The sequence below is a fragment of the Oncorhynchus mykiss genome, chromosome 1 (assembly GCF_057628025.1).
Source record: "Oncorhynchus mykiss isolate SJ-2025 chromosome 1, ASM5762802v1, whole genome shotgun sequence".
NCBI lineage: Eukaryota > Metazoa > Chordata > Actinopteri > Salmoniformes > Salmonidae > Oncorhynchus > Oncorhynchus mykiss.
This window is the reverse complement of record NC_143022.1, coordinates 55146784-55172717: the sequence shown is the minus strand read 5'-3', so window position 1 is coordinate 55172717 and position 25934 is coordinate 55146784. Positions and strand designations below refer to the sequence as shown.

The following is a 25934-nucleotide window of genomic DNA, read 5'->3' as shown; positions in this document are numbered from 1 at the left end:
GACATTGAAACGCCTGCTCAACAAAACTGCTGACACAGACCGTGGGGTTAAAACTTGCAAAAGAAGTCCACTAGAGGATGTGAACAAGCGATTCGTTGGCAGTCTCTCTGAGCCTCTTGACAGGGTCGCCACCATGCTCGATGCTAGGTACAAGGACCACTACTTCGATGCAGACAAGAAACGGGGTTTACATGAAATGTTAGACAGCTGGACAAGATGGAAAACGGACACACTGACAGTGCGCAATGAGGAAGAAAGGCCAAGGACAGAGAGCTGAATCTTCACTGCTTGACATGTATGAGGAAATCCTGGTTGAGAAAGAACAATGAAACAGCACAGCAAGTAAGTGAAATAAATAGGTTGATTATGTTTTACTGGTAATGGGGACATACATAAATGCCAACAAAATAACTTTTTGGTCAGTGCATGTACAGTTGAAGTCAGAAGTTTACATACACTTAGGTTGGAGTCATTAAAACTCGTTTTTCAACCACTCCACAAATTTCTTGTTAACAAACCATAGTTTTGGCAAGTCGGATAGGACATCTACTTTGTGCATGACAAGTCATTTTTCCAACAATTGTTTACAGACAGATTTCACTTGCATACTGTTTGGTTCTAAATATCAGAGTAAGAAATTGACAGACACTATATAAGCTCCAACCAAGTTTATTCACCCATTGGGTCAATACAGCTGCATAAGACAAAAACAATTTCCACCAGTGGTAATAAACTCATCAAAAAAAGAAACGTCCCTTTTTCAGGACCCTGTCTTTCAAAGAGAATTAGTAAAAATACAAATAACTTCACAGATCTTCATTGTAAAGGGTTTACACACTGTTTCCCATGCTTTTTCAAGAACCACAAACAATTAAGCTTAGACAGTAGGCAATTAAGATCAGTTATGAAAACTTAGGACACTAGAGGCCTTTCTACTGACTCTGAAAAACACCCCAAAAAATGATGCCCAGGGTCCCTGCTCATCTGCGTGAATGTGCCTTAGGCATGCAACAAGGAGGCATGAGGACTGCAGATGTGGCCAAGGCAATAAATTGCAATGTCCGTACTGTGAGACGACTAAAACAGCGCTACAGGGAGACAGGACGGACAGCTGATCGTCCTCACATTGGCAGACCACATGTAACACCTGCACAGGATCGATACATCCGAACATCACATCTGCGGGACAGGTACAGGATGGCAACAACTGCCCGAGTTACACCAGGAACGCACAATCCCTCCACCAGTGCTCATACTGTCCGCAATAGGTTGAGAGAGGCTGGACTGAGGGCTTGTAGGCCTGCTGTAAGGCAGGTCCTCACCAGACATCACCAGCAACAACGTCACCTATGGGCACAAACCCACTGTCGCTGGACCAGACAAGACTGGCAAAAAGTGCTCTTCACTGACGAGTCACGGTTTTGTCTCAGCAGGGGTGATGGTCGGATTTGCGTTTATCGTCAAAGGAATGAGCGGTACACCGAAGCCTGTACTCTGGAGCAGGATCGATTTGGAGGTGGAGGGTCCGTCATGGTCTAGGGCGGTGTGTCACAGCATCATCGGACTGAGCTTGTTGTCATTGCAGGCAATAGCAACACTGAGTTACAGGGAAGACATCCTCCTCCCTTATGTGGTACCCTTCCTGCAGGCTCATACTGACATGACCCTTCACCATGACAATGCCACCAGCCATACTGCTCATTCTGTGTGTGATTTCCTGTCAGTGTTCTGCAATGGCCAGCGAAGAGCTTGGATCTCAATCCCATTGAGCACGTCTGGGACGTGCCTTGGTGGAAGAGTGGGGTAACATCTCACAGCAAGAACTGGCAAATATGGTGCAGTCCATGAGGAGGAAATGCACTGCAGTACTTAAAGCTGGGGGCCACAACAGATACTGACTGTTACTTTTGATTTTGAACCCCCCCCTTTGTTCAGGGACACATTATTCCATTTCTGTTAGTCACATGTCTGTGGAACTTGTTCAGTTTGTGTTTCAGTTCTTGAATCTTATGTTCATACAAATACTTACACATTAAGTTTGCTGAAAATAAACACATTTGACAGTGAGTTAACTTGTTGCTGAGTTTATGCATCTCCTCCTCTCTAAACATGACATCTTTATTGCTAGGCAGGAAGTTAAGTGATACGGGCAATAAACTGTTCCTTCTTCCTTAATGTGACCTGACCTCGACCCCCGTTTCCTCACTAATCCACAGCTCTCCACCCTTATCGTGTGTGCCTGCCAACGTGATCGTCTTCCCTGAACTTAGTACATTCCAAGCTTAATTGCTTCTACCATTTACAATCCTCCTAGATACCCATTAACTTCTGGTGTATAAACCAGACTATGGCACTCCTCATGTCTCTAGTATAAAGATGAACAATATTTAAAGTTTAGAAATCCAAACCCATCAATACTCACCAGACATGTCATCAATTGAGCATGTTCGGGATGCTCTGTTGACAGCATGTTCCAGTTCCCGCCAATATCCAGAAACTTCCAAAAGCCATTGAAGAGGAGTGGGACAACATTCCACATGTCACAATCAACAGCCTGATCAACTTTATGCAAAGGAGATGCATGAGGCAAATAATGCATGAGGCAAATAAATATTGGTCACACCAAACACTGACTGACTGACTGATCCACACCCTACTATTTTTTTTTTTACAGGTACCTGTGACCCAGTCATGTGAAATCCATAGCTTTGGGCCCAATTTATTTATTTAAATTGACTGATTTCCTTATAAGAACTGTAACTCAGTAAAATCTTTGAAATTGTTGCGTTTATATTTTTGTTCAGTTTATATGAAAAGGAGAGGCGCTATGCAGGTGTGAATGGCTTTAAAGTCAAACAAAAAGGTGAAAATATAGTTCATTTATTTGAGAAGATTGAGTGTTGCCATTTCCTTATACTGTTGTACAGTGCATTCAGAAAGTATTCAAACCCCTTGACTTTCCACATTTTGCTATGTTATAGCCTAATTCTAATGATGGATGAAAAAATATTACCCTCATCAATCTAGACAATGCCATAATAACAAAACAAAAACAAGTTGACATTTTTGCAAATGTATAAAAAAACTAAAAAAACAACTGATGACATATATAAGTATTCATACCCTTTACTCAGTACTTTGGCAGCGATTACAGCCTCGAGCTTTCTTGGGTATGATGCTACAAGCACGGCAAACCTGAATTTGGGGAGATTCTCCCATTCTTCTATGCAGATCCTCTCAAGCTTTGTCAGGTTGGATGGGAACTATTTTCAGGTCTCTCCAGAGTCTTTTCCCGAAGCCACTCCTGCATTGTCTTGGCTGTGTGCTTGTCCTGTTGGAAATCAAATTGTATTGGTCACATAGACATGGTTAGCAGATGTTATTGCGAGTGTAGCGAAATGCTTGTGCTTCTAGTTCCGACAGTGCAGGAATATCTAACATGTAATCGAAACAATTCCAAAAAACTACCTAATACATACAAATCTAAGTAAAGTAATGGGATAAGAATATATACATAAATATATGGATGAGCAATGACAGAGTGGCATATGCAAGATGCAATAGATGGTATAAAATACAGAATATACATATGAGATGAGTAATGCAAGATATGGTGAACCTTCGCCGCAGTCTGAGGTCCTGAGTGCTCTGGAGCAGGTTCTTATCAAGGATCTCTGTACTTTGCTCCGTTCAGCTTTCCAGGATCCTGACTAGTCTGAGTCCCTGCTGCTGAAAAATATCCCTGCAGCTGAAAAATATCCCTGCAGCATGATGCTGCCACCACTACTCTTCACCATAGGGATAGTGCCAGGTTTCCTCGAGAAGTGACACTTGGCATTCAGGCCAAAGATTTCAATCTTGGTTTCATTAGACCAGATAATCTTGTTTCCTATGGTCTGAGTGTCCTTTCGGTGCCTTTTGGCAAACTCCAAGCGGGCTGTCATGTGCCTTTTACTGATCAGTGGCTTCCGTATGGCCACGCTACCATAAAGGCCTGATTGGTGCAGAGATGGTTGTCCTTCTTGAAGGTTCTCCCATCACCAGAGGAACTCTGAGCTCTGTCAGAGTGACCATCGGGTTCTTTGTTACCTCCCTTCTCCCCGATTGCTCAGTTTGGCCAGGCAGACAGCTCTAGGAAGAGTCTTGGTGATTCCAAACTTCTTCCACTTAAGAATGATGGAGGCCACTGTGCTCTTGGGACCTTCAATACTGCAGATATTTTTTGGTACCCATTCCCAGACCTGTGCCACGAAACAATCCTGTCTCGGAGCGCTACGGACAATTCCTTCGACCTCATTGCTTGGTTTTTGCTCTGGCATGCACGATCAACTGTGGGACCTTATATAGACAGCTGTGTGCCTTTTCAAATCATGTCCAATCAATTGAATTTACCACAGGTGGACTCCAATCAAGTTGTAGAAACATCAAGGATGATCATGGAAACAGGATGCACCTGAGCTCAATTTCAAGTCTCATAGCAAAGGGTCTGAATACTTATGTAAATACTTATGCAGATTAATGAGGCATTTAAAAAAAATAAAAAAAATTAGAATAAGGCTGTAACTTAACAAAATGTGGAAAATGTCAAAGGGGTCTAAATATTTTCTGAATGCACTGTATGGTAGCCCTTTTCTTGAACCACAATATGAGCATACAGAGCAATGGCATTGGTTTCTTACCACTTTAAATAGTAAGTTAGAACTCAAATCCAGTGGTAGTCAACTTTCACATATTTTTGAAATCGTACATGCAGCAGTAAAGACAGAATTCACAACAAACTCAACCTTTTGAAATGAAAACAGAAATGTTAAGACCGAACCAATATAACTACCAAGTTACCTTGTAGAGAAATGGTAACCCTTACTTTTCTGCAGAAATATGAACTAGTTGTGGTGCTAATTTGTGCAGTTGTTGTTCTGAAATATTAGTGTTGTTTTTCTTTCAAAATCTAAAACAAAATTAGAAGCTTTGAATTTCTACACAAACAAAAATAACCAAAATAATATTTCCAACATTTTAACAATATTTGGACTGATGTTGATTTAAACAGTAAAAACTATAACACCTCATGAAGAGAACACTAAAGAATTCCTCAGCCCCCAACCTGAGCCAATCTTCTACTTTGAAGATAAACTAGATGATAGGTCACAGAAATTAAATCATAATACTGTATGGCTACATATGAGCAACTAAAAGTGCCTTCATAATACGATAAATGTTGTAAACTTAAGTGTCTAAGGCAGGGGTGTCAAACTCATTTTGTGTCATGGTCCGCATTTGGTCCTCAACGAGGTCTGGAGTGCCGCACTGAAAATGTATTATATTCAGCGATGTAGTGGTAACAAAAAAACAAAAAAAGTTGGTGGGTAAACTCTGTTCGCCAGTCACGGTGAAGAAAGTAAGGCTCCCAACACTTTCAATGCATTTTTCCTCAAAAAGGTGGGTATGCAGATAATCATTTCTACAGAGTTTTGATTTGGTTTTAGTCATTTGAAAGAATATTGAGTTTGTCTTCGTCGTCCCCCAAAAATGTTATATGATTTAGTAATTGTTTAACTCAAACCACCCACGGGCTGTATGTTTGACACCCCTGGCCTTGATTTAAACTTAGAACCATATTATGGTTGCGCTCTCTCTCAGTACGGCCCCATATCTACACTGAACAAAAATAGAAACGCAACATGTAAAGTATTGGTCCCATTTTTCATGAGCTGAAATAAAAGACCCCCAAAAATGTCCATACGCACAAAAAACGTATTTCTCTCAAATTTTGTGCACAAATATATGTTTACATCCCTGTTAGTGAGTGTTTCTCCTTTGACAATATATTCCACACCTGTCAGAGGGCTTGATTAGCAAGAAGCTGATTAAACAGCATGTTTATTACACAGATGCACCTTGTGCTGGGGACAATAAAAAGGCCACTCTAAAATGTGCAGTTTTGTCACACAAGGCCACAGACGTATCAAGTTGAGGGAGCGTGCAATTGGTATGCAATCTGCAGGAATGTCCATCAGCGCTGTTGACAGAATTGAGTGTTAATTTCTCTACCATAACCCTACGTCGTTTTGGAGAATTTGGCATTACATCCAACCTGCCTCACAACCACTTGTATGGTGTTGTGTGGGAGAGCGGTTTGCTGATGTGAACAAAGTGCCCCATGGTGGCTGTGGTGTTTTGGTATGGGCAGGCATAAGCTACGGACAAACACAATTGCATTTTATCGATGGCAGTTCGAATGCAGAGATGGTGAAGAGTTCCTGAGGCCCATTGTTGTGCCATTCATCTGCCGCCATCACCTCATGTTTCAGCATGATAATGCACAGCCCCATGTGTACAGATCCGTGCTTGCGTCAATTCCTGGAATTCCTGAAAATGTCCCAGTTCTTCTATGACCTGCATACTCACCAGGCATGTCAGCCATTGAGCATGTTTGGGATGCTCTAGATGGACATGTACACCGGTGTGTTCCAGTTCCCGCCAATATCTAGCAACTTCACACAGCCATTGAAGATGAGTGAGACAACATTCAACAGGCCACAATCAACAGCCTGATTAACTCTATGTGAAGGAGATGTTGCGCTGCATGAGGCACATGGTCACAACAGATAATGACTAGTTCTGTTTCATGCCCCTACATTTAAAAAAAAAAAAGGTATTTGTGAGCAACGGCTGTATATCATATTCCCAGTCATGTGAGATCCATAGATTAGGGCCTAATGAATTTATTTCAATTGACTGATTTCTTTATATGAACTGTAACTCTGTAAAATCTTTGAAATTCTTGCATGTTGCGTTTCTATTTTTGTTTCAGTATAGTAAATTGAATGCAATCATATTGCATGTGAAACTAACTCTTGCATAAAGTTAAAAACAATAAAAATGAACACTCAGGGCAATATTGAGTTGCTTTCCGATGCAATCTCAGACCATTTACATCACATTGTTTTTAGACAGCTACAGCTCCATTTCATAATGCGCGATAAAACAGCCCTTCCAAACCATCAAACAGTCTTGTTCCACTCAGTACCTGAAGCCCCCTCCACATTGAAGAAGCAACCTTTAGCACTTGTGTTTTTGAGAACATTTAAACATACAGGAAGAAAAGAGATCCTGGACTCACTATTGTTTCATCTCACCAATTCATAGAATGTTGAGTGAAACAAATGTGAAACAGAGATAAATTCAGCCTGGAGGTCCAGGCTAGAGAAGAGATGTAAATGTGGTTTTACTGGAGGAGGGAGGGTGCATCCATTCTGGGGCCCACGGGAGCAGCCATCTTGGGGCCCGGTGGCTCAAGAGGAGAAGGTGGCAGTTAGGATGGCCTCGTTCTGCTGGTGGTGGAGCGTTCCGATGCCCACAGCCGGGGCGGGCAGAGTAGGCCGACTCACCGACCGGAGCTGGAGGAAGAGTAGAGGGAGAAAGAAGGTGGGCAAATGAAAATGGTCGGTTAATATTTTATTTTTTAAATCAAACCCAGTCAAATATACGCAGTGTACAAAACATTGGGAACACCTTCCAAATATTGAGTTGCACCCCCTTTGGCCTCAGAACAGCCTCAATTCGTCAGAGAATGGACTCTACATGGTGTCGAAAGCTATCCACAGGGATGCTGGCCCATTTTGACTCCCATGCTTCCCACAGTTGGGTCAAGTTGGCTGGATGTCCTTTGGGTGGTGGATCATTCTTGGAAAACCCAGCTGCGTTGCAGTTGTTAACACACTCAAACAGGTGCGCCTGGCACCTACTACTATTCCCCATTCAAAGGCACTTGCCCATTCACCCTCAATGGCACACATACACAAATCATGTGTCAATTGTTAAAAATCCTTCTTTAACCGGTCTCTTCCCCTTCATCTACACGGATTGAAGTGGATTTAAGTTGACATCAATAAGCACTCATAGCTTTCACCTGGATTCACCTAGTCAGTCTGTCATGGAAAGAGCATGTTTTGCACACTTAGTTTATTGTGCATGTTTGATATCCACTACATTGCAGTCGGAATGTACAGAATCACTGATCTACAAATCACCTTGCATCCCAAATAACAACTCATTATCTGATCAAATTGAACAATTCTGAGCTTCCCCTTCCTTGCTCAAACTGATCCCCTCAAACACAAACAGTTTTTCTCTGATCATTCAGTCAGGGGCAGGACTCACCTTGCAGGCCAGCTGCTTCTCAAACCTAGGGGCCACGAAGGACCAGGGGCCCATGTTCTGGGGCTCCTCCTGGCTCCAGACGAACTCTGTATGGGACACAAACACATGAAGAAGATTACATTAAAACATGATCTTGAAGATGGCAAAATACTAGTGATGGGGACAGTTAAATCAAATATCTTAAATAATATCATGACATTTTTCGAATTGTGAAATCATTTCAAATTCCCACCCCTACCAAATACAGATCACGAATTGATCCGATGCTGCTGCACAATCTCTGGTAAGCAGTGTTGAACAGTAAAAGCCTAAATCTCAATTTTTAAACCAGGGTTAATGTGTGTCTGGGAAACAGGCCTATAGCGTCTGTGGTAAGAAGTGAAGACCAGTGCAGGCCAGGGGTCACTTAAATACATTTATTGTTGGTATACTTGGATAAAAGCGACTGCAAAGTGGCATTTTAGATATTAGATGTTTTGAGGAAAATAGTGACCAGGTCAGGTATAGCCTACCATTGGCATTGGTGTACTTGGTGAGCTCCTGCTGCAGGGCTTCCAGAGGGAAGGGACACAGCTCCTCCAGTCTGATCAGTGCTGTGGTCTGAGTGGCTGCGGATGCATCCCTCTGCTTCAAAAGGGCATAGTAGTGCTTCCCTGAACACAGCACCACCCGCTGGACACTACAGGTATAGCAGGAAAGGACAGTTTTTAAAGCAGTTGGGTACATACAGTAATGGGTTGGGTCGATTGCTTTTGAGTTCAGCCAACCCTGGAAGGTGCAGCATGTACAGATGTAGCTACACTTTACTATTTGATCTCGTAAATAAAGTGACACCATAACACAAATGACAACATTTTTAAATGGAGATACACTTAACAGGAAGCAGAAGAGAGGGTGTAATGTCGTGGATACTTCTTTACCTGGCTGGTGTGACTGAGGTGTCACCAATCACAGGTTTGAAAGAGGTTCCAGGAGCCATGTCAGCCAGACTGGATGTTGCTCCCTACAGGAACTCATCAACTCAGTCACCAAATATCACCATAAACATGTTCACAGTAGCCCTGTTTGAATACCTTCAAATGAACCCTTCCTTTTTTCTTTCCTTGAGGAAATCATTGCTATGACATGGTAAGATTGGGGGCAGCAATACAGTGGAAACCATGCCTTCACCTAACCACTCACTCACCTACCGATCAGTGATTACCCGAAGGGGGAGAGGAAGGATGCATTTTAAAGGTATTCAAAACAGGCCCATTTAACTCTAATGGCTTGAATTAGATGTGTTATTGAGTAGCTTACAGAGAATCGGAGCAGAGTCTTGGGCCCAGCAACGATGAGCGGCTTGCGGAAGTTGCGTATCATCTGTCGTCTCAGCAGGTGGAAGTACTGTGCTGGAGTCGTAGGGTTGACCACGCCCATGTTGACATTGTCACCATCCACCCCCTCCTCCTTACTGTCACACAGCTGGGAGAAAGAGAAAGACGAGAAGATTTAGACACAGATACAATAAATATTACAAGAGACAGCGAGAGAGTAGACAGCGGTATACAGTAGCTATAACAGAGGTAATTGTATCTGGTATTTGTTTCCAAAGAGTAGCCCTGGGCTCTTAAGTCTGTTCTCCTCATTTCCCATTGCCACAAAATGCAGAAGAAGATCAGAGGTTCCCCCGCTCCCTTAAAATTATTTCCATGCGATTTGTGTTCCCCTCTTCACCTGTAGGAACCTCTCCATGCGGCAGGAGGAGTGTTCAGGTCCTGCTCCGTCGTAACCATGGGGAAGCAGGATCACCATCCCACACTGCAGCAGCCACTTCGCCTCGCCTGGAAGAGAGACATTTCAAATCAACACCGAGTGGAGCCAGAATGTAGAGTCTAACGTTTATGAAGGCTTTATGAATGCTCTATAAAGCTTTTATATTGAAGTGTAGAACATGATTCACTGATCATGTTGACCAAATACCCAGTTGAATCTTAAATGTATACTAAACAAAGTGTTGGCTCCATTCCATGTAGCCCCTTTCCCCTAGCCCTTGTTAATCTGTGTTCACAGAACTGAAAGGACTTGATAGGTGTTCGCCAGGGGCTAGAAGGAAACTGGTTTATGATATTCAATTATCTGCAACCTCAAAGGAGGTGACCTAAAAATAGCCCTTGGCTGACTTCAGAAAGTTATTGACCAAAGCATTAGCATTCATTACCTCCAGAGAGAAAGGTGTCGAATATGATTTGAGCTCCGTTGAAGAAGTCTCCAAACTGAGCCTCCCAGATAGGCAGAAGTTTAGGCTGGGCGATGGCCATGCCATACTCAAAGCCCAGCACGGCCTCCTCAGACAGGGCACTGTTGCACACCTAGCACACACACACACACACACACACACGCACACACGCACACACGCACACACGCACGCACGCAGAAGAGTGCACGCCGTATTACAGGTGGGTGTCCATGACACTCTTATACAACTTAGAAGTAAAGCAAGTAAACAAGTTATGAGGTCCAAGTCTCAAGTGAGTAAAAAGGGTTGAATCTCAAGTCCCAAGTCGTGCATTGTAAGTGCAAGTTGAGTCCCAAGTTATTTTGTATCAAGTCTCATTGTTTTTTGTCTCTCGTTGCAATAACTCATTATTTACCTCCATGAATCCTTTCTGTTCAGGGTCTATGTGATTGAGGGGGATGTACATGTCATCTGTGTCTTGACAAACTATCATGGCATGTCTCTGACTGAAGGTGCCCCTACCAACATCCTGTCCACTGATACGAATGTTGAACCCTGCAAAACAAATTGAAAACAAAACACATTCTTACAGCCAGAGACATGAGAATAACATATACAAATGTATAGTCATTTTTTGTCATTTATAAGTATTGACATAGTATGGTAATAACAGGCCTGGAAAACACAAATCTATCTAACAAGCAATTTCTGTAAAAATGGTTATCTATGAAGATCAATCCTTTTACACATTCCCATGCAAACCCTTACCAAATTGTGCTGCCTAGGATACTCCAACAACTAAAGTGGATGCGGAACCAGGCCAGCTCAGTACAGCTTGGTTTGGCTCAGTAGTGTAAAAAGCTGTTGACTGACCTTGGCAGAGCAGAGAGCCAAACGCCATGGCCTCAGCAGTGGACCAATCCAGATTAGTTCCATTCTCCACCTTCGCGCGGCGACCCTGAGAGAACATAACAGATCTGTTTATTTGAGCTTCAGAGAGTCTTTAAAACAAGGGGGAAAACAACGGAGCCCTTTATCCCTTTTCCCCCCCAGAGTCAGATGAACTTGTGGATACCACTGTCTCTGAAATCCCAAACTATCCCTTTAACTCAACACCTAGCAAACTTGTAAAGAGGTTGAGATCTGTTGGCGTAATGGCTAAGGTGTTGAGTTGATAGTCGGTGGACCTGGGTTCGAGTCCCGGGCAGGACCCCCCCAACCCGAATTAGCTACAATATATATATCCTGTAATTGTTATTACCGCCACATGCATCTTCCCAAGGTGGCTGTGTAGCTGGACCTCTTCGGGTATCTCCACAGACTTAGCCCCTACATACTGCAGCAGGGGGACAGGCACCCCTGTGTCCCAGTGGGTGACTCTGGCCTGGGGCTCCTCCAGACCTCCCCAGCGACCCTGTAACAACAACAAAAACTTTATAAGTTACAGCAAAGAATGGAATTCGGTCTCCTGTTAGTTTCTCAACACTCCAAAAAGCACTCCTCACCAGACCTGGGAACAAACATTTTGAGCGTTCGCTTGTAGTGCCAGATGGGTGGGGTTTGCACTTTTGCAACACAATGATTCCATTGTGCCAGGTAAACTCAATCAATATACAGCTTATACAGCTAAAGTATGTGAAATGAGTGCACATCACAGACCTGCAGGTTGGTGGGTGGTGGGCTGTATAAGGTCATGTTGGCCAGCTTGTCGTTCAGCATGCCGTAGTGGGCTGTCCTGATGGCACTATACTCCTCCCCTGTCATCAGGCCCTCTGAGATCAGCTGGTCAGCGTAGGAATCTGGGATGCTCTTCCTGGAGCTGGGGGGGGTGGTGAGAAGAGGGTAGGATGTCATGTTTAGTTATTGGTTGTTATTTCGGCATTGTTCTGTAATTAAGGGAATATCAACGGCAAATAATGTAAAGCAAATATGCAATTGTAGGTAAACAATATATGCTTTTGTTTATGGTTGTGGGGTGTTCGTTCCCCGTTCAATACAATGAGGTAGTTTCTAGACAATATTTCTGTCCATTTAGTGGACCCCTTTTGGCTCAAGATCAGCCAGAGAGGGAAAAGTATAGCAAATAAACTGAACTCACCGGATAATCTTGTACATGGCAGGGTTAGTGAAACCAGGTTCGTCTAGCTCGTTGTGTCCCCACCGTCTGTAGCAGAGCAGGTCCAGGATGACATCCTTCCTGAAGCGTCTCTGATACTCTACCGCCAAACGTGTGGCACGCACCACCTCCTCCGTATCATCACCATTCACATGGACCACAGCACAGCCCACCATCTTACCTGGAGAAGGGAGAACACACACATAGTGAGATAGAGTATTGAAATTCCCATAAAAAAAAATGGATTTGTGATTATAATTCCCATAAAGAGCTATTATAGATAAAGCGATAGATTTCACATACCAACATCACTGCAGTATAAAGACGATCTCCCTCTCGCAGATGGAGTTGTATAACCCACTTGGTTGTTTACAATGAGGTGGATGCTCCCACCGACTCTGAAGTGGGGGAGTAGTGAAATGGTGAATGTCTCTGGAACAATCCCTTGACCCGAGAATGAGGCATCCCCATGGACCTGAGAAAAGTAAGCAGTTTCCACAATGATCACCAGGCTTGAAATTCTGAAAATATCTTAACAATGGATATGTCCCTATAAACTGTACTTCAGCGTAATAATCCCTTCCTACTATCCCTCTCTTTTACATATTGTACTACACGTGCAAGAGAAATTCACGAGAAGGCAATTAAGTATACTATTCTATAGCAGTGTTACTCAGTGAATGCATTTCTAGTTCAGGGGTGTCAAACAAATTGGCATATAAATGTTTTTTTTTTTTAATAAAAATAAATAAATATATAGTACACATAGTATAGTATATATACACACACACACAATACCTGGAGACATACGACTTTATTCCCAGGCTGTGCGTTCTCGTCTGGTGAGTAGTCTCCCTCCTTTTTGAGCTGCTGCCGGGCCCTGGTCTTCCCCTGGGTGACTGGGTTGATGGCCTCCAGGTGGGAGGGGTTGGGCAGCATGGTCACTTTGAGGAGGTGGGCAGCACCGAAATCCAGCTCTACAGAGGAGGTAAGGTGGGAGAGGACGTCACCGATGGAGGGAGAGTCCGCTGGGAACTCACTGAGGCCACACATCTTACGGAACATCAGCTGGGGGTGGAGGGAGAGAGGCACATTAAATAAATAAATGTTATACTGGGGTTCCATATTTCACCTCTCTCAAAACCTGTTCACCTCAGTAAGAAAAACAACAAAATTCAAGATCATCATCCACAGAAACTTTTTACGGTCACTTTCTGAAAAGGTAACTAACTGTATTCTCTCATCTTCACACTGCATACGGCATTTCAGCTGACAATTACATGGAGTTTATTGGTAATCCCCAGTAAGTGTGGTTAATTCAGGTAATTACATTACAGTCATGAATTTGACCTGAAAGTGATCAACAGTGTCTGAACCCTGACCTCTGGTGGGAACTGCAGCAGCCCCGTGAGGAGGTTGAGTCGCCCGCGATGAGGCATCCCCATGACGATGTCCGTCACCCCACTGTGGGACAACAGGCGGAACATCTCATAGAACACTCCCATCATGCTCTCTGCTCCCTCACCACCGTAACGCTTCACCGTGGAAAACTTGTTTGCCAGGAAATTATCAAACTCCTGAGGTAACAAGATGAAACCGGTAATTTCAGGTTATTGTAAAAAGAGAATGTGTTCTCAATGACTTCTGGTTAAATAAAAGCAAAATACATAAATAAGTCAGCAAGATCAGTCGTTCTTGGAAATAGGATTTTTTTAAAATTAACATTGATAAAACCAGTACCATCACATTCTCGCTGATAAGATCATGACTTTATTCCCACCGAAAAATGTTAAACAAGATGCCAATTAGTCTGTTAGATAAGATACGCATTTTCATTAATTAGGCTATGAAAAGGTCATTTGGCTGTAATACTGTGTGCCGACGTCGACCTTTGACCCATCTACCTGTGACTTCGGCAGGAGCTTAGCCAACTGTCTCCTCTCCTCTGTGGAGGTCTCTTTCTCTACCCACTTTTACTTCCCCCCTCGCTCTCTTCATCCCCATCCATCCACCCATCTACCTGCGACTCCAGCATGAGTTTGGCCAACTTTTTCCTTTCCTCCGCCGCAAATGTCTCCTTCTTCAACTCCTCGAAGCGGTCGGCGAGCCACTCCCTTTCCTCCAGACTGGTCAACTGACTAGTCTCTACGGAAATGCGGCCACAGTAGGCCCCCTCCAGGTAGGCAAGCACCTCCTCCACTGAGGCCTCAGCCTTACCAAAGTGACGCAGTCCTGGAGAAGAAAGGAATTTATGTAGGAGATAGTGAATTTCAGGTCAGTTGGAAAATAGCACTTTTTTTTTTTAGGAGGACCTGGTTGGTTGCAAATGCGTTGCAGTATGGGACATGCTAGTCTGCCTGCTTGACAAAGAAACACATGTGCATAATTCTTTATCTCCATGAACACAGACTAAAGACCAAGAGCTCTGATAGTCTGGCAGGATGAGGCTTGTGTGTGTGTGTGGGACATAATTCCTTATCTCCATGAATGGGTATCATAGGAACCCTCAATCAATCAAGTGTATTTTTCACATCAGCAGTCACAAAGCGCTTTTACCATCTAAATCATATCCACCAAGTCACATGCACTTTCATTTGATTGATCTACTAATTTGTGAGTGATGACAGTATCTCATACCGCAGTAATTACTGTCATTGAAAATGCCTCATCCCTGGAGACACCATCCACTCAAACCGAGTGCCTGTGTTAAACACATGTGCTGTGAGTGAGTCACCACACAAATTAGCAGTTTGGGGCATTTAAAGGCAATGATTTCCTTCAAATTGTTATTGGTGCCATACCATTGCAATGGGTGGTTTAGCAATTCAAATGTTGGGTGATGGGTTTTACATTGACTTAAAAGGGTAGGAAACATGAGTTTTTACTCACCAAAGTAACAACACTGTGGTCAAAGACTTAGTAATTTGTAGTCACATTCTGGTTACCTATAACTAAAAAAAATAGTTATGTTTTGGGGTTTATACATATTTATTAACTTATTTCTGGATATCTTCTACCCATAATGCACTATTTCTTAACGTCATATAGAGAATCTACTCTGCGTTAGCTATCTTGAGCTGGCTAACGTTAGCCACTAGCCATGCAAACAGAGTGCTGGCAGTGGTGAGCTAAAACAATTGTCCACCACACGGTTCAGTTGTCAGAGTATTGAGCACTAAATGCATCTGGGCATTGCATGCATATACAGGGCCTTCAGAAAGTATTCATACCCTTTGACTTATTGCTAATTTTGTTGTGTTACAGCCTGAACTCATTATTTTCCTCACCCATCTAAACACAACACCCCATAATGACAAAGTGAAAACTTAAGATATTTTTGCTAAATTATTGAAAATGAAACAGAAATAACTTATTTCACCTTTATTTAACCAGATAGGCTAGTTGAGAACAAGTCCTAATTTACAACTGCGACCTGGCCAAGATAAATTAAAGAGTTTGACACATACAACAACACAGAGTTACACATGGAATAAACAAACATAAAGTCAATAATACAGTAGAAAAAGTATATATACAGTGTGTGCAAATTAGGTAGGATACGGGAGGTAAGGCAATAAATAGGCCATGGTGGCAAAGTAATTACAGTATAGCAATTAAAGACTGGAACGGTAGATGTGCAGAAGATGAATGTGCAAGTAGAGATACTGGAGTGCAAAGGAGCAAGATAAATAAATACAGTATGGGGATGAGGTAGTTGGATGGGCTATTTACAGATGGGCTATGTACAGGTGCAGTGATCTGTGAGATGCTCTGACAGCTGGTGCTTAAAGCTAGTGAGGAAGATAAGTGTTTCCAGCTTCAGTGATTTTTGCAGTTTGTTCCAGTCATTGGCAGCAGAGAACTGGAAGGAAAGGCGGCCAAAGGAAGAATTGGGTTTGGGGGTGACCAGTGAGATATACCAGCTGGAGAGCGTGCTGCTATGGTGACCAGTAAGCTGAGATGAGGCAGAGCTTTACCTAGCAGAGACTTGTAGATGAACTGGAGTCAGTGGTCACCCCCCAAATATGAAGCGAGGGCCAGCCAACGAGAGCATACAGGTCGCAGTGGTGGGTAGTATATGGGGCTTTGGTGACAAAACGCGTGGCACCGTGATAGACTGCATTCAATTATTGAGTAGAGTGTTGGAGGCTATTTTGTAAATTACGTTGCCAAAGTTGAGGATCGGTAGGATGGTCAGTTTTACGAGGGTATGTTGGCAGCATGAGTGAAGGATGCTTTGTTACGAAATAGGAAGCCAATTCTAGATTTCATTTTGGATTGGAGGTGCTTAATATGAGTCTGGAAGGAGAGTTTACAGTCTAACCAGACACCAAGGTATTTGTAGTTGTCCCATATTCTAAGTCAGAACCGTCCAGAGTAGTGATGCTGGACGGGCGAGCAGGTGCGAGCAGCGATTGGTTGAAGAGCATGCATTTAGTTTTACTAGCGTTTAAGAGCAGTTGGAGGCCATGGAAGAAGAGTTGCATGGCATTGAAGCTCGTCTGGAGGTTTGTTAACACAGTGTCAAAAGAAGGGCCAGAGGTATACAGAATGATGTCATCTGCGTAGAGGTGGATCAGAGAATCACCAGCAGCAAGAGCAACATCATTGATGTATACAGAGAAGAGTCGGCCCGAGAATTGAACTCTGCGTCACCCCCATAGAGACTGCAAGAGGTCCGGACAACACGCCCTACGATTTGACACACTGAACTCTATCTGAGAAGTAGTTGGTGAACCAGGCACGGCAGTCATGTGAGAAACCAAGGATGTTGAGTCAAAACCCTTGGCCAGGTCGATGAAGACGGCTGCACAGTAATGTCTGTTATCGATGGCGGTTATGATACCGTTTAGGACCTTGAGCGTGGATGAGGTGCACCCATGACCAGCTCTGAGACCAGATTGCATAGCGGAGAAGATACGGTGGTATTCGAAATGGTCGGTAATCTGTTAACTTGGCTTTCGAAGACCTTAGAAAGGCACAGTAGGATAGATATAGGCCTCTAGCAGTTTGGGTCTAGAGTGTCTCCCTCTTTGAAGAGGGGGATGACCATGGCAGCTTTCCAATCTTTGGGAATCTCAGACGATATGAAAGAGGTTGAACAGTCTAGTAATAGGGGTTGCAACGATTTCGGGCAGATCATTTTAGAAAGAGCCCAGCTGATTTGTAGGGGTACAGATTTTGCAGCTCTTTCAGAACGTCAGCTGTCTGGATTTGGGTGAAGGAGTAATGGGGAGGCTTAGGCAAGTTGCTGTGGGGGGTGAAGGGCTGTTGACCGGGGTAGGGGTAGCCAGGTGGAAAGCATGGCCAGCCGTAGAAAAATGCTTATTGGAATTCTCAATTATAGTGGATTTATCGGTGTTTCCTAGCCTCAGTGCAGTGGGCAGCTGGGAGGTGGTGCACTTATTCTCCATGGACTTTAGTGTCCCAGAACTTTGACTACGCTACAGGATGTAAATTTCTGTTAGGAAAGCTAAGGCTAGCTTTTTCAAACTGCCTGTGTATATTTGTTCCTAACTTCCCTGAAAAGTTGCATATCACGGGGACTATTCAATGCAGAACGCTACAGGATGTTTTTGTGCTTGTCAAGGGCAGTCAGGTCTGGAGAGAACCAAAAGCTACTTGTGTTCCTGGTTCTACATTTTTTGAATGGGGCATGCTTATTTAAGATAGTGAGGAAAGCACTTTTAAAGAATAACCAGGCATCCTTTTCTGACAGGATGAGGTCAATATCTTTCCGTGATACCCGGGCCAGGTCGATTAGAAAGGCCTGATGGCTGAAGTGTTTTAGGGAGAGTTTGACAGTGATGAGGTGTGGTCGTTTGACCGCAGACCCATTACGGATGCAGGCAAAGAGGCAGTGATTGCTAAGATCTTGGTTGAAAACAGCAGAGGTTTATTTGGAGGGCAAGTTGGTTAAGACGATATCTATGAGGGTGCCCGTGTTTACAGATTTGGGGTTGTACCTGGTGGGTTCATTGATAATTTGTGTGAGATTGAGGGCATCAAATTTAGATTGTAGGATGGCCGGGGTGTTAACCTCTTGAAGCTAGGGGGCACTATTTTTATGTTTGGAAAAATAACTTTCCCAAAGTAAACAGCCTATTTTTCAGGACCAGATGCTAGAATATGCATATAATTGTCAGACTAGGATAGAAAACACTCTAAAGTTTCCAAAACTGTCAAAATATTGTCTGTGAGTATAACAGAACTGATATTGCAGGTGAAACCCTGAGAAAAACCAAACCAGGAAGTGGCTTCTATTTTGAAAACTCCATGTTCCATAGCCTCCCATTGCTCCATTTAAAGGGATATCAACCAGACTCCTTTTCCTATTGCTTCCTCAAGGTGTCAGTCTTCGGACATAGTTTCAGGCTTTTATTTTGAAAAATGAGCCAGAACGATAACATCGCGTCAAGTGGTCACATGAGTTTTGCTCACGCAACAGAATTTGGACAGCTATTGTTTTTCCCTCTCCTACTGTGAAAGACATTTGCGGTTGATATATTATCAATTATATATTTTAAAAACAACCTGAGGATTGATTATAAAAAACATTTGACATGTTTCTGTGGACATTATGGATATTATTTGGAATTTCCGTCTGCGTTGTTGTGACCGCTCTTTCCTGTGGATTTCTGAACATAGCGCGACAAACAAACGGAGGTATTTGGACATAAAAATAATCTTTATGGTTTTCGTGACCTAGCTACTTAATGCTTAGTGTACATAATGTTTTGTTATGCTATCGATAAACTTTCACAAACGCTTGGATTGCTTTCGCTGTAAAGCATAATTTCAAAATCTGAGACGACAGGTGGATTAACAAAAAGCTAAACTGTGTTTTGCAATATTGCACTTGTGATTTCATGAATATGAATATTTTTTAGTAATATTATTTGACTGTGGCGCTATGCTATTCAGTTGATGATGACAATTATCCCGCTTAAGGGATGGGTAGCGTCAAGAAGGGATGGGTAGCGTCAAGAAGTTTGCATGTCCCAGTTTAAGTCACCTAGCAGCACGAGCTCTGACGATAGATGGGCAATCAATTCACATATGGTGTCCAGGGCACATCTGGGGGCAGAGGGTGGTCTATAGCAAGTAGCAACAGTGAGAGACTTGTTTCTGGAAAGGTAGATTTTTAAAAGTAGAAGCTCGGATTGTTTGGGTACAGACCTGGATAGTAAGAGAACTCTGCAGGCTCTCTCTGCAGTAGATTGCAACACCGCCCCCTTTGGCCGTTCTATCTTATCATAACATTTTTAAGTTAGGGATGGAAATGTCAAGATTTTTGGTGGCCTTCCTAAACCAGGATTCAGACACGGCTAGGACATCCGGGTTGGCGGAGTGTGCTAATGCAGTGAATAAAACAAACTTTACTGTTTGATGGCTCGTCTGAGGTCGTAGCAGGGTTTCTTATAAGCGTCCGGGTTAGTGTCCTGCTCCTTCAAACTGGCAGCTCTAGCCTTTAGGTCAGTGCGGATGTTGCCTGTAATCCATGGCATCTGGTTTGGATATGTACAGTACAGGTCACCGTGGAGATGACATAGTCAATGCACTTACTGTATTAATGAAGCCGGTGATTGATGTGGTAAACTCCTCAATCGGATTAATCCCAGAACATATTCCAGTCTGTGCTAGCGAAACAGTCCTGTACCTTAGCATCCGCTTCACCGGACCACTTCCACAGGTACTTTGTGTTTGAGTTTTTGCTTGTAAGCAGGAATCAGGAGGACAGGGTTATGATCAGATTTGCCAAATGGAGGGCAAGTGAGAGCTTTGTATGTGTCTCTGTGTGTGGAGTAAAGGTGATCTAAAGTTGTCACCTCTAGTTGCACAGGTGACATGGTGGTAAAAATGAGGTAAGATGGATTTCAGTTTCCCTGCATTAAAATCACCGGCCGCGTCCGGATGTGCATTTCCTTGCAAGGATCGTTGAGTGTGGTCTCCGTGCAAGCATTGGTTTGTGGTGGTAAATATACAGCTATGAAAAATATAGATAAACTAAACTGAACAAAAATATAAAAATGCAACAATTTCAAAGATTTTACTGAGTTACAGTTCATATAAGGAATTCAGTCAATTTAAATTAATTAATTAATTAGGCCCTAATCTATGGATTTCACATGACTGGGAATACAGATATGCATCTGTTGGTCAAAGATATCTTCAAAAAAAAGTAGGGGCGTGGATCAGAGAACTAGTCAGTATCTGGTGTGACCGCCATTTGCCCCATGCAGCACAACACATTTCCCTCGCATAGAGTTGATCAGGCTGTTGATTGTGGCCTGTGAAATACTGTCCCACTCCTCTTCAATGTCCGTGCAAAGTTGCTGGACATTGGCGGGAATTGGAACACGCTGTCGTACCCGTCAATCCAGAGCATCCCAAACATGCTCAATGGCTGACATACCTGGTGAGTATGCAAAAATGGGACATTTTCAGCTTCCTGGAATTGTGTACACATCCTTACAACATGGGGCTGTGCATTCTCATGCTGAAACATGAGGATCTCGTCACAGTATCTCTGTGAATTCAAATTGCCATCGATAAAATGCAATTATGTTAACTAAGCTTTTTGTGCGAATGGAAAATTTGGGACCAACACTTGACATGTTGCGTTCAAATTTTTGTTCAGTATAGTCCACAGCTTATCATAAAGTAGTCTAACAGAGAATGCACTCCAGCTGTTGTTACCAAAGAGACAAACAACTACCCCCTTAACCTTACCCAGCTAGATGTACAGTACCAGTCAAAAGTTTGGACACCTACTCATTCAAGGGTTTCTCTTTATTTTTACTATTTACATTGTAAAAAAAATTATGAAGACATCAAAATTATGAAATAACTGATATGGAATCATGAAGTAACCAAACTTTTTAAATGTTAAAGAAATCAAAATATATATTATATTTGAGATTCTTCAAAGTAGACACCCTTTGCCTTGATGACAGCTTTGCACGCTCTTGGCATTCTCTCAACCAGCTTCATGAGGTAGTCACCTGGAACGCATTTAAATGAACAGGTCTGCCTTAAAAGTTAATTTGTGGAATTTCTTTCCTTCTTAATGCATTTGAGCCAATCAGTTATGTTGTGACAAGGTACAGTACAGGTAGTATACATAAGATAGCCCTATTTGGTAAAAGACCAAGTACATATTATGGCAAGAACAGCTCAAATAAGCAAAGAGAAACGACAGTCCATCATTACCTTAAAACTTGTTAGGGATTGGGTGCAGTTTTCAGAAGTTAGGGATAGGGTGCAGTTTGGATGACTGAGGTTCCCAAAGTAAACTACCCGCTACTCAGGCCCAGAAGCTAGGATATGCATATGCAGGGTAGTATTGGGTAGAAAACACTCTAAAGTTTCTAAAACTGTTACATTTATGTCTGAGTATAACAGAACTGATTTGGCAGGTGAAAACCAGAGGACACTTTTTTTCTGTTGACCTGCCAGCCAATTCAAAGGTTAAGCTATTGAAAACAAAGACTTCCGCCTCCCAAATTGCAGTTCCTATGGCTTCCACTAGATGTCAGTCTTTATACATTATTTCAGGCTTGTTTTTAGAAAAACCAACGAGGAATAGTTGTTTGTCCTCAGGGAGCTCTTTGGCAAAGCTAGTCTCATTGCGCACGTGACCGAGGGAGCGCGCTGCGTTCTTTTCCTTTCCTATTGAAAATAGTTCACTCTGTATGAAATATTATCGTTTATTTAGATATTAGAGTACCAAATAATGAATTAGAAACGTTGTTTGAATTGTTTGGACAAAATTTACTGGTAACTTTTGGAACTCCTATGTCTGCATTCTGAACGGGTGGATTACTGAACTCAATGACGCCTACTAAACTGACTATTTGGGATATAAAGAAGGAATTTATCGAACAAATTGACCATTCATTGTGTTCCTGATACTCTTGTGATTTTGATCAGAGGAAGATTTGATATAGTGTTCGTTTACCAGAGATGGTAATGTGCACCAAAATCAAATTAGGATAGAAACGCTAGGACAACGAGTGTCCAAGTCCTAAAATTCTCAGGTAGAATGCCCCGCTTTTATTTAATCACACTCACAACCATAAGCTATTGTCTGTAATTTTCTTGCCATTAACTTTGCCAACTAACGTAACGTGTCTTTAGTATTATGCCCATTAAAAAAAAGATTGTGCACAGGAGGTTCCGCGCTCCCTGTAAAAAATTTTTTTTTTTTTTAATTGTTCAGCTGTGCGCTTCTTTATTGACAAATTTGTTATATGCAACATTTTTGGAACACGTTCTAAAGAACATTATTGAGAGGAATACCATCCTCATATGAATCTCCCAATAGACCGCATAGCCTACCAGATGTGTTGAGAGGTCCTTGTACAGCCCCAGTCAACATGTTGATCTCTGGCACAGTGTCCTCCACAGGGTCCTCTGGCAGTAGAGGGTTAATTTTAGCAGCCTTGTGTCCATGTGCTCGGTATGCCTCCACCAGGCGCATGAGACCATGATCTGTGTAAACAGAACAACCTTTTTAAATTGATGTGAAAACTGATGTATTTAAATGAATTTATCTATTATTATTGTAAAATGTGTGGAAAAAGTCAATAAAGATGAAAAAAAAAACATAAAAAAAGACATGGGGTAGGAGGATATACCTCTAGGCTATGACAAACGTTAGTCTACAGTTAAATGCAAATTAAAGCAAGAAGTCAAAGTGTATGATATGCAGTGACAATAAGGAATATAAGAACAACTCAACACTTAATCTCTTCTGCAATTACAATAGGTGAATTGATCAGTTATAAATGTAGAATTCACTTTGTGCAAAGGATGCTTAGTTGTTTTCCCATTGAAAAAGACAATGATTTGAGTTTAATGTTCATTATCTACAAAACATGAGCTGTGTTCGAATACCCATACTAATATACTGTTTCTTCATTTTAGTATACTGTAAACAAACAGTACTGTTTCAGTTGAGTGTACTAGAGCTTCGCCTGTCTACTGGAAGTTGATGTTGTTGTTATGCAACCTCTTGCTAACTTGATTGCATAACAAATGACTAGGTAAAAATTTTACGATTTCGTGTGTGTTCATCAATTCAATCTGGAGTGCCAGAGTGCGCTCTGGGCGTTCGCATATCCAGAGCATGGTCAGATTGTCTGCTCGTAAATTCAGAGCGTGAGTAGAGTTGATCCGAGCATTCAACGGCAGTCAAGCACCCAAACTAACTCGCTAATGTTTCGCTAGCTACTTCCAGAAACAAATGAGAGAACATGTCATAACTAGTAAAACGAATGAATTTGTATTCGCTCGTCGAACTTCGGCCACAATTTTCTTCCAATGTGAAAAGCTATGAAGCCACGCCCATTTTCCGAAGAACGAATTATACGGAACCCAAACCAGCTGCGCACATGCGCCATCGTGCATAAATGTATTTTGTCCCCCCACACCAAACGCGATCACGACACACAGGTTAAAATATTTTAAAAACTCTAAACCAATTACATTAATTTGGGAACAGGTCGAAAAGCATTCAACATTTATGGCAATTTAGCTAGCTAGCTTTCACTTGCTAGCTAATTTGTCCTGGGATATAAACATTAAGTTGTTATTTTACCTGAAATGCACAAGGTCCTCTACTCCGACAATCAATCCACACACACGGTCAATCGAATTGTTTCTAGTCATCTCTCCTCCTTTTAGGCCTTTTCTCGACTTAATATTTCGATTGGCAACTTTCATAAATTAGGTGCATTACCGCCACTGACCTAGTTCGTCTTTCAGTCACCCACGTTGGTATAACCAATGAGGAGATATGCTTCTATAAACCAATGAGGAGATGGGAGAGGCAGGACTTGCAGCGTGATCTGCGTCACAAATAGAACTGAGTATTTTAGACCTTGGCAACGCAGACTCTCGTTGGCACACGAGCAGTGTGGGTGCAATAATTTCTACATTTATTTGTAACGCTCGCGTCACGAAGTCAGCCTGTTATGGGTCCTAAACGCACGGAAACAGCATCCAGTGCATGTATTTTTTCTTAAACAATAACATGCAAAACACAAAAAAAAACATTACATCCAGAGGAATTAAAGAAAGAGATCAAAAACAAATTATACATAATATCAAATCAAATACAGACATGTAGCGAATAAATGTTTGACATTTTGCTTTGTAAACGTTTTAATGATTCTAAATAGTTTTCCCAAATCAGACAAACATTTTTACAAAGGGGTCTTTTTCTTCATAAATTGATTTGGGTATGAAAAATTTTCCTAATAAAGAGATTTATGACAAATTGACAGTCAATTGTAGAATCAGTGTAGTAAAATAACATGTAACACTTGGATATTTCAATAGTTGTATGTAATTTTGTTGCCAAGATATAGTTTTACATCAGTCCACTGCATGAATACTTCGTATTTTGGCGAATTTAGTACGATATCAGGGAACTTTTGGCATACTAACTATACCATACTATGACCAATTAGCATGCTATATACTCAATTCACGTCACAAATAGTACGGTTAGTAGGAGTATTTGAACAGAGCTCTAACTGACCTTGATTGAGTGTAGCGATATGGTCGCTCTGCAACTTCGGGTCCCCCTCGATTTTTTGGGGTCGGTAACCGTAGACTCCTTTTTCGGTGTGATATAGACAACCGACGACCGGGCGCGCGACACTCAGAGGAACTTTGTTAACGCAGTGCAAGTTTTTCAAGAATAATAGCACTGACATGATTTAAAATGAATAAAATAGGTCAACACGAGTTAGAAGCTTACACACACTACAGAACGTCAGCCATACTGTTTGACAAAGATGGGAGGTGACACCCCACTGCAAGCTGATTGGTTGAGCCATCAGAGTACTTCGCCGAAGACAATTCAATATGTTCTGTGATTTGGCCAAAGCGCAGAATGGTCAAAGACAGACAAATATTCTAAAATAAGTTAATATTTTCTAGAAATAAGCATGGAATAATTGATGAGAGAACTCATTTTCAAGAATAGCTTAGGAAAGTAACCCAAACTAAAACCATTTTTTCTAAATTACCTTGCTTAAACAGAGTGATGCTTTGTGCCTATTCTGAAGCTTAATTAAGGAGCGAAACGGGGAGGCTTTGACTGGGGTTGCTACCCAAACGAGTCACTTAAAAGACCTTCGCTTGAAAAACGAAAAAAAAGCGGTAATTTGACAAGCTACACTAAGATAACTCAAGAAATCGGTCAATGATTTTTAACGTTTTTGCGGAGGAGATATTAGTGACGCAATTTTAAATCTAAGATGTTTTGTGCAGTAGCTTTCTCAATAAAAAAATGTGCATGAAAACGAGTCCTCTCGTTTAATGACAACAAATACTTTATTTAAGAATCCCTACTGTTGACCAATCACCGAAGAAAGGGCGTAGACTTCGGCTTCTTCTGCTTGCCTCGAGAGAAAAAATGCATTG

General features: G+C 42.1%; 1 protein-coding gene across 2 annotated transcripts; it reads right to left on the bottom strand.

The window, feature by feature from the left end:
• Window positions 1-655: 655 nt before the first annotated feature.
• On the bottom strand, window positions 656-25587 carry LOC110524999 (2-oxoadipate dehydrogenase complex component E1). Of its 2 annotated transcripts, XR_016495982.1 has the most exons (19): window positions 25045-25382; window positions 22839-22991; window positions 14518-14729; window positions 13880-14074; window positions 13296-13565; window positions 12801-12972; window positions 12480-12678; window positions 12041-12200; window positions 11643-11795; window positions 11255-11339; window positions 10797-10936; window positions 10364-10514; window positions 9880-9986; window positions 9463-9627; window positions 9084-9166; window positions 8676-8842; window positions 8164-8249; window positions 7233-7400; window positions 656-3331 (listed from the first exon to the last, which is right to left on the bottom strand). XR_016495982.1 is itself a non-coding variant. In XM_021604968.3 (18 exons), exons 1-18 carry the CDS (start codon window positions 25220-25222, stop codon window positions 7296-7298), a joined length of 2781 nt encoding a protein of 926 aa, XP_021460643.1. In that variant the 5' UTR covers window positions 25223-25587; the 3' UTR covers window positions 5849-7295. The 2 variants fall into 2 exon arrangements, 1 of the variants encoding a protein (XP_021460643.1); XM_021604968.3 differs by lacking the exon at window positions 656-3331 and having other exon boundaries at window positions 5849-7400; window positions 25045-25587.
• Between the last annotated feature and the right edge of the window lie 347 nt (window positions 25588-25934).